The sequence below is a fragment of the Carex rostrata genome, chromosome 3 (assembly GCF_964058835.1).
Source record: "Carex rostrata chromosome 3, lpCarRost1.2, whole genome shotgun sequence".
In the NCBI taxonomy this organism is placed as follows: domain Eukaryota; kingdom Viridiplantae; phylum Streptophyta; class Magnoliopsida; order Poales; family Cyperaceae; genus Carex; species Carex rostrata.
The window spans coordinates 6,226,561-6,236,015 of NC_135920.1; the positions used below are offsets into that span (position 1 = coordinate 6,226,561).

Genomic DNA, 9,455 nt, shown 5'->3' on the forward strand with positions numbered 1-9,455 from the left:
GTTTGCTAAAGGAAATGTCTTTTTCAATTGTTAATTCTTTTTATCAGATAAATCTCCTCTAAGGAACGCAATTTTTTTTTGTCTCAAAAGACCCGTAGGTCAAAATTCCATTGAAATTGGTAACCAATTGCATTCAGGTGAATACATCATATATCTGAAACCACTATTCTATTCCAAATCCCTTTCTAGTACTTCCAAATTACAACTCAAAATTGAGAAGATAGGTATGCCCTGTCAGGTCCCATCTTTTCTGTCTACCAAGCTTTGCTAATCCATCGGCCATTTCATTCTGATGGAATATGCAAACAGGCCCAGTTTTGATTTTCACATATTTTCTTCCAAATAAGCAGTATTTCTGAAAAGGCTCTCCAGTTGCATTATCCACCTGAGATTTGCAGTCAGAGAAATTTATAAAACTAATTACCCAGCTCTCTAGAAGTGGAAAAGCAGCTGACTTAGCAAGGAAACCTCTTACTGGTAAAGCAATAATAAATCCTTTCACACACCTACCGACTGTTTGATCAAAGTTCCGGAGATAATTCTTCCACCTTTAATCGGTTGTTAATCAGTTGCACTAGGAATAACTGATGGCTGTTGAAATTTTGGTTTCCTTTCTGATACTTCCAAATTACAACCCAAAATAGAGAGGATAGGTATGCCCTGTCATGTCCCACCCTTTCTGTCTACCAAGCTTTGCTAAACCATCGGCCATTTCATTCTGACCTCTTGGAATATGCAAACAGGCCCAGTTTTGATTTTCACATATTTCCTTCCAAATAAGCAGTATTTCTGAAAAGGCCCTCCAGTCGGTATTAGCTGGGTAGCTGAATCAGTTGCATTATCCACCAGAGATTTGCAGTCAGAGAAATTTATAAAACTAATTACCCAGCTCTCTAGAAGTGGAAAAGCAGCTGACTTAGCAAGGAAACCTCTTACTGGTAAAGCAATAAGAAATCCTTTCACCCACCTACCAACTGTTTGATGAAATTTCCAGAGATAATTCTTCCGACTTTAATCGGTTGTTAATCAGCTGCACTAGGAATAATTGATGACTATTGAAATTTTGGTTTCCTTAATCTATTATAAATCCAGCTTGCACACAGTACAGTTGGGCATTGCTTAAACTTATGTTGTTTCCCTCTCTTTACAACTAATTTTTTTTGTGTTTTGCAGCCTAATGCCGACCGAAGACGAACGGATATTCGGAGGTATAATGGGTGTTACCGGGGTTCTGGGAACCGCCGCTGCAATAGCAGCAATTCCGGTACCAGAGAAGAAGAATGAGGTTTGGTCCCAGATTTTTGATATAGTAATGATTGTTTTTCTTCTTTACACCGTGGTTGTAGGTATCGGCCTTCTGTGGTGGAAGAAGATTGAAAACTTGGCTGATAGTTTTTTGATTTTCCTTATTTTCCTTATTATCACTTTCTTTTTAAAGATGATTTTAATCTTTGATAAAGATTTTTAGATCAGGCATTGCTTAAACTTAGGTTTGTTTTAGTCTAAGTGCCTATATTGTTGAAACTAGATTTAGAGTTTTGATAGATTCCACTTAGTTATTAGTTTAATTTTGGGCAAGATGGAGGGAACAAAGACTAGTAATGACCATTTTCTCCAATCAGAGTTTTTAAAGATTCCAATGATTATATAATGTTACTTTTTTGACAATCAGAGTAATAGAAACATCACTTATTTATTTTATTGATTCAATCGTACATGTGTAATATGAATTCTTCAACAATCCATATGTTCTTTTCTTACAAAAATTTATAAATTGAGTACTGCTTAATAAGCATCTCCAGTTCACACAGTAGAAAGCCACTTAAGCTAAATAGGGTTGTTAGCATTGATATAATATCATTTGCTCATAGTAGAAAGAAACTATTTGCCAGAAAAGTTGTCAGGTCACTAATGTGGACATTTTTTTGATGAAATCATAATATTTGATGACATGGATAATTTTTTAATGATATGAAACACTTTTCTGCTAGCATGTACAATGATTTAGTTATGTCTCTCTGATTTTGGTGCTAAATAGGATTGCAATCGTAACTTTCCTGCTAGCAATGTACAATAATAAAGTTGTGGTTTTATGGATATTTTCTGCAAATACTAAGAAAATTGCTCAATTTTTCAAAAAAAAAGACAAAAAAACAAATACACATGCAATTCATTGCAAGGAGCTAAATAGCACAACTGGTATCACTGCTAGTACTAAAGAAAAAAAATAGTATCTTTTGATGTACATGGTCATTTTCGCCTAGTATGAATTGTTGTTGCTTGTAGTATAAAATTGATTATTTATGACTTATGATGCATTCAACATTTTCTGGAGCTTTTCTCGCTTTCATAACTCTTGTACCAGGTGGTACATACCTTCTTGTATCTATTGGTATAAATCATGTGATTTTTCTACATTTTTCCTTAATACTAGAGAAAGTTCGAGGATGTATTTATAAAATTTCACAATTTAAATTATGTATTGTGTAAGGATCTTGATGGATTCGAACCATCATCCTCCTGAAGATTCAAGGATTCTGTCCAAATATTTGAGCTAAAGATCCATTTCAAGTTACTTGACTAGCTGATGTGATAATTCGGTGTAAGATACGTACCTGTGCTGATGAATAGGAAGGCAGCGTACTAACCAGTGTAGCAATGATGAACGTTACAATTTCAAAGCTTTATGAATTATCCTTTGTACTAGTGTAGCAATGACGTACCAGCACTACAACTCCAAACCAGTGAAGAATTGAGGGTTAAACCAAACTGGTATCAGGTAGAGAAAAAAGTCAAAAACAGCCAATTAAAGCTCATAATTTCTGACTTTTCTTGAATAAAGCCTCAAAACTAAATTGGCATGTAGAGCATAATTAAACATTAGCATTTAGGTTAATTTTTTAATTTTTCAATTGAAAGATTAATCAAAATAGGCTAAAGAATCTCGTCCTTTAAAAAACAAAAAAAGTCAACTGCTGAGTTGACTGTACCCTAAAATTGCGTTATAATTGAATAAAAACCTAGAAATTTATAAACACATATAATAACTAAATATATACACTTTAGAATGTCTTTTATTGCAAAGATTATGTTAAAAATTCCAAAATTCCAAAATTAATAAGAAAATCTGATTTCTTTATAAAACCAGTAAAATGAAGGCACTCTTCATAAAATGTTGACACCCTGATTAACATGTTCCTGACTGAAGTACATTGTATAAAAAATTATTAATAATTGGGTACGGTGCCAGTAAGAAAGGGTCGTTACTATACCCGCATTTGTTCCCTCCATCATGCCCAAAAATTAAACGAAAAAATTGGCGAAATTGATAAAGTCTAATTTCGACAATTGTAAGATCCGACTTTTAATTAGTTAAAATAAGATCAAAATCACAAAATCTAGAGAACAAAGATGTGAGAAGAGAACCATGGATTAGTTCAAACGAAAACCAGGGCCTTGAGAGGAGAACCTCGGAATAGTTATAATTCAAGGGCATATTAGTCATTTCAGTTTATAAAATAGTTAAATAAAATATTAAATATTTAAAAGGGGATAGAAATAAAAATATTAAATTTTCATGGAGATATTGGATATTATGGTTATTTTATGAGAAAATTGGCTATTTCAAATGTTTGTATGACTATACCGGAAATTTTCTCTAAATTTAAATATTATATTATGGCTTGCAAACTGAATTATAAAATTTTAACTTGCACTTTCAAAATCTCGATTTTCATTTTTAAATCTCACTTGACACTTTCATAGATATAATGCAATTGCAAATATTGAAAGATTTCACTAAATGAAAGCTTTTATCTTCGTTTTCACCCTTTCACATTCAATCAAATCTGCTGTCCTGACATTCAAAATAATTGCTAACCAATTACATGGATCTAGTAGTTGTGAAATTAATTTTGTTTTTACTCATTGACCGTTGTTTAAAATTGCTCATTAATTTCATAAATGAAGATGCTAGGAGATATAAATTATCGAACAAGTTTACGTAGAGTAATGATAAAAACATCAGTTATAATCTGTAAATTAAAATCCAATTATTTGATATTCAAATTATATAGCGAATATGAATCTAAATATAATTTTTAAATTAAAAAAATGACACAAGTAATAATTCATATCCATTTAAAAACAAGAGCAAAACTAGAGTGTGATGTGCTCACCAAGAAGAGTTGGTGAGCACATGTCCAAAATATTATCGGATTGATTTCGAACTACAAATTTAAGTACTTCGTGAGTGATGCATGTACATACAAAAAAAATTAAAGTTTCGAATTCATTTAATACATGGTCAAACGGTCAAAAAATGATGAAAAATTAATACATAAAATAATTAAAAAAATAACTTATAAAAATTAAAGTTTTGACCATGTGCTAAATAAATTTAAAACTTTAAAATTTTTGCATGTACACATTACTCATGATGTATATAGATTTTAACGGTTTAGATTTGTAGTTCGAAGTGAATCCGATAATCATTTGGAGGTGTACTCATCGGCCCCTCTTGGTGAGCACATCACACACTAGTTTTGCTCTAAAAATATTATGAATATCCAATTAAAATGATGTATATTATAATTTTATATTTTATTATAAAAATATATTATTCATTCTTATTATTAGATAAATAATATGAATTTCATTTGTTTTACAATAATTATTTGTATCAAAACATTTACTTTATAATCAATCTAATGATTTTATAAAATATAAATAAATTTTACTTTTGTATTCAAAATATATTTACATTCATATTTTTATCCAATTAATATTTATATCTTGAATTTATTCGTATGTTTAAAAATTATGAATACAATTTTACTGATTCATACGGGGAATTTTACCGAGTCCTTCTCCGTACGTCCATGCCGTACAAAATTTGTTCTCTGTAGTAACTCAAATTTTGAGTTTAGATTCTGACAGAATCCAGATCAATCAGGACCGAGGTGGAATGCAGACGCTCATTTGATATTCGTTCGGATTCTGATTGGATCATTGGAAGGTTCAGATCTAAACAGAAATATTATGTTACCTCAGGTGATAGGAATTCATAAACTCTCCATTCCAACTTCCAAGCGAATATTTGTGAGTATCGGGGCAGGCCCACAAAATAACAATATTCGGCGTATTGGACCTCCTCACCTCCACGTGTCCGCTCTGCTAAACCGCCAAACGGCACCTCCACCCCTCCGTACCAAGCGAATATTCATCGACTCTCCGTCTGATCATAATCCAAGCCAATCAGGCCCGAGGTGAAATGCACGGACCGGATCGGACGGTCCGAATCTATTATCAAAATTTGAGTTAACTCAGGTGAAATGAATTCGTCTCTTTACAAGTATATATGAAATAGCAGGTTAATTTCTTCGTCAATCTCCCAGAGAAATCCGAGAATAATACAGGTGCGATTATTTTTCTCTCTAGCTATTTCTAATTTCATGAAGTACGTCTTCAATCTTGATCCGTTCAGCGTTAATAACTCGATCATTCTGTGTTTGTGTTTGAGTTCAATTGCTTTTGTTTCAGGCGAATGTTTGAATCTCTCTTGTTTTTCTTTGTTCTTTTCCTAATTGTAGCTGCTCATAATCTAGTTGCTACTGATGTCGTTTCTATTTAATCAACCTGTTAGTTAATTGACGAAAATTAACTTAATTTTGATTTGAAAAGGACTCGACTGTCCGAATCCAGTTTCGTTTCTATTTTGCTCCGTATTTCCTTTATCAACTGTGACTTATTTGGCTAAGTCTCTTTAGGGAATCTATCTCACTTTTTCCGTAAGACACTAATTAATTGTTACCTTTAAGAATTCGATGAAAACCTAGTGCAAATTTTCTGATAATTCTTACTAATTTTTTATTCAATCTTTATTTTTTTAAAAATCAGGATCCAGGAATGATGTCTACAAGAAAAAGAAGTGATCTTCTATCTCTGTGCTTGTATGCAAATGTGCTTCTCCTCTTCTCCTGTGCATCATCTTACACGGATCCCTTAGATGGTAATAATTAATATCTATTTGTGTGTATATATATCAATCGAAACCAAAATGTTATGGCAGATTATTTAGCAAAAGGGGGTAGTATATTGGAAGACGGGTATACTGGGTACTCGTATCCAACTCAATTTTTAAAATAGTGTTTGCTGAAATATATGCATTGTGTAATCAGGTGTAATTATTTGATTATGCGATAATGAAAGCTTACGGGCGTGAAAATTTGAGAAAAGGAAAAAAAAAATCTATTGCTTATATTTTATTAGAGACTTGTAATAGGCAGATGCATGTGGACTGCAGCTTCTTCCACTTTTAAACCTATATATGAAATTGTGAATTAATGAGAAAGGATGTGAGATTGTCATATCCTTTATTTAAATCTCTATATTTTGGTACAAATATTGTATCCAAGTTCTAGCCAATTATACCTAGCTAACTGCATCGTTTATTTAAGGGTCCGTTGCCTGATTTGTAGATTCACAATTAAAGAAGCAGATTATATACACATGAGGTATAACTATACTAGTATTTTGTGTATCTTCTAATTTTATAAATTGCTGTGTTTAGTAAAAACAATGGTGGATTTGTATGGGTTGTTGAACCAGACAACTCTGTTAACTGGTTGGATGGCAACTGGAGGGGACCCATGTGGTCAGAACTGGACAGGTGTCTCTTGCTCTGGTTCTTCTATTACTTCCATGTAATAATTAATATACTTTCTTTTAACTTAACTCTAGTGATATATATATAGTTCAAATCCAACATAAGCAATTTAAGATATTTTGATTGATTTGTTTCAATATACATTTTTCATGAGAAACTCGAACAGTGAGATAAGTGGGCTTGGACTTGGTGGGACAATGACTTCTCAGCTCTCCTCTTTGCTTTCACTCACTCAGCTGTAAGTCTATTTTCATGCATTTTTCATTTTGTGTACATTATTCCAAAAATATGGATTCTTTAATGTTTTGCAAACTATCATTACGCATTTGGAACATAAGGATGATCTCCTTATAAATACGTAAACTTTGAAGATGTTGCAATTAACGAAAATCAAAATGTGACAAACTTAATTTGTTATGTTCTTCTTATATATATGGTGCAGGGACATGAGCTGCAACAATATTTCAGGGGAGATACCTTCTGATTTACCCCCAAATGCAATTTTCATGTATGCTTCTTGCTCTATGTTATATTCGTAGATTAATTTTCACATCCAAAATTAATATTCTAATCAGTCTACTGCTCTGTAGAAATTTGGCATCTAATAAGCTTGTGGGAAACATCCCTATGTCATTGCCTTCTTTGAAGAATCTCAAATACCTGTAAGATTCATTAAATAAATACAAGTATCAATCAAAAGAGAAGGAATGTGATTCTTTATTAAGATGCATTTATCTATATCTCTATTTATTTCAGAAATGTGAGCTATAATAATCTGTCCGAGGTAGTTGGCAATGCGTTCACAGGCATGACAAGTTTAGAGATATTGTATGAAATTTGAAGTACATATTCATTGAATAAAGACTTTACATTTTCATTTTCAATATCTAAATGCTATTATTTCGTAAAACATAATTTCAGGGATATATCATTCAATTGTTTCTCAGGAGATCTGCCCAGTTCATTTGGTTCATTACAAAACCTTCATTCTCTGTAAGTATTTTCTCTTTTAGTCTACATTTTCAATTAAATAATAATTAATCCGCTTACATTGTCTCCTCCTATCCCTTCTCTTTTAGATACTTGCAACATAATCAGTTCACGGGCTCGGTGAACTTCATCACAAATCTCTCTCTAACAAATCTGTATGTCGCCTCTATTATCTTTTAATTTTTAAATATTCATGTTCTTTCAATATTTATTTGTTTGTTCACTAAGCATGTGTATTTTTCATAGTAATATCGAAAATAACAACTTCAGTGGTTATGTTCCGAAACAATTTGAGGTCATTCCGGAACTCAGGTCTGCTTCAATCCATTTAAAACACATTATATGTAAGTTGCAATCTGCATAAATTATAGTCTAAATATGTGTAGTTTAAACATATTGTCAGGATAGATGGAAATCAGTTCGAGCCATATGTCCTAAACAGAAGCCAAACTGTCCCCCCTCATATAAAATCTCCGAAGAAGGGAGCAGCTTTCAGGTCTATTTTTGTCAGCTTTGCAACCACCTATGCTGCTTGCTTCTTTATTCGACCAGGTCGCAATGAAGAACAACAACAGCAACAACAAGAAGAAGAAGAACTACAAGAACTATAAGAACAACAATAACCAAGTGACGAGAACCATCCCTTGTTGGACTTGGATCCGGGTTCATACTCGCTTTGAGAAGCGTGCAGGTGCTATTGTAGAGGGACATATTTTGAGGATTGACTATTTACCTTTTCTAGAAATATTAATAGTATTTACATTTCCTAGATAAATATTTATGTTTCTTTCTTTCTATGTTTGTAGTCATTTATGTTTGTTTATATCCATGTTGAAATTTAATCCCTCCTTATGGCCTATAAAAGGAGAGCTTATGTAAGAGAAAAGAAAGAATTTTTGATCAATATATATTTTTGAGGGTGATTTACTTTCGTCTTTTGCTATTTATCATTTCTTTGTTTCTAATTTCATTAAACCGAGTTCGAGATTCATCACTAACGGAGTTGAGATCCGGAACCGATATTACGTCACCAAGTCTTTAGTCCCAAACAAATTGGGGTAGGTTAGTAATGAAATTCAAATCGTAATCACATCACAAGGTGATTACGATTATTTGTCCCAAAAAGGGAAAGGGAAATTTATTTGTCTTGTTTTTGAATTTTTCTTTTGACTCAAATAGAAATACTTAGGAGAAGGACTTGAGCAATAATTCATACGGGACAATCCCTGCCCAACATTTATCTATTCATCACTTTTGTATCCAAGTTTCTGTCATCTATTATCTCCTCTATATATCTCCTTCATCCTCCAGTGACCCCAGGTCCCGAGAAGGGTTTTCCAATTTGGACCACCAAGCTAGGCTCATCCTTTTTGTCGGCATGACCCTTTGTTCTGATCTCTAACCACCATATATACTTTGGATCTCAGAGTCTTGCAAAATATGTTTTGGTGTTTCGTAGTAGGGATTCACATAATCCGTGACCCACTGTGTAATTGATGTCCAACAAAACAGATTAGCTTAATTATAAAGCCTGTATGCATGCTTGTTTATATGTATGAAATCATCATAGTAGTTTAATTACCTCCTGGTGAGATCAACTGGCAATACCTCCATATCGAACCAACATTCCAGGACATATATGCCACTGAGCTGAGCTCTATTGAGTACTTTCTTGGTGAGAAAGATGTCTCGATGATACCCCGATCGATACCCCCAGCCACTAGTAAGATACTCCCGCACAAGTGCATTAATTAGTTATTGTGTTGTCATATATATATTCAATCAAGGAGAATTTGAG

At 32.8% G+C, this 9,455-nt stretch overlaps 1 protein-coding gene across 1 annotated transcript; it reads left to right on the forward strand.

The window, feature by feature from the left end:
• Window positions 1-5,308: 5,308 nt before the first annotated feature.
• Window positions 5,309-8,395, forward strand: LOC144552057 (protein STRUBBELIG-RECEPTOR FAMILY 5-like). Its single transcript, XM_078300150.1, has 11 exons — window positions 5,309-5,417; window positions 5,899-6,010; window positions 6,572-6,704; window positions 6,834-6,905; window positions 7,110-7,175; window positions 7,258-7,329; window positions 7,424-7,495; window positions 7,589-7,660; window positions 7,747-7,812; window positions 7,904-7,969; window positions 8,061-8,395. The coding sequence occupies exons 2-11, from the start codon at window positions 5,908-5,910 to the stop codon at window positions 8,266-8,268; spliced, it is 930 nt and encodes a 309-aa protein (XP_078156276.1). The 5' UTR covers window positions 5,309-5,417; window positions 5,899-5,907; the 3' UTR covers window positions 8,269-8,395.
• The last annotated feature ends 1,060 nt before the right edge of the window (window positions 8,396-9,455 follow it).

Coding starts and splice junctions, on each gene's coding strand:
- LOC144552057 (XM_078300150.1), top strand. CDS start 5,908: ATGATGTCTACAAGAAAAAGAAGTGATCTTCTATCTCTGTGCTTGTAT. Junction 7,496..7,588: donor ATGACAAGTTTAGAGATATT/GTATGAAATTTG, acceptor ACATAATTTCAG/GGATATATCATTCAATTGTT. Junction 7,661..7,746: donor TTACAAAACCTTCATTCTCT/GTAAGTATTTTC, acceptor CTTCTCTTTTAG/ATACTTGCAACATAATCAGT.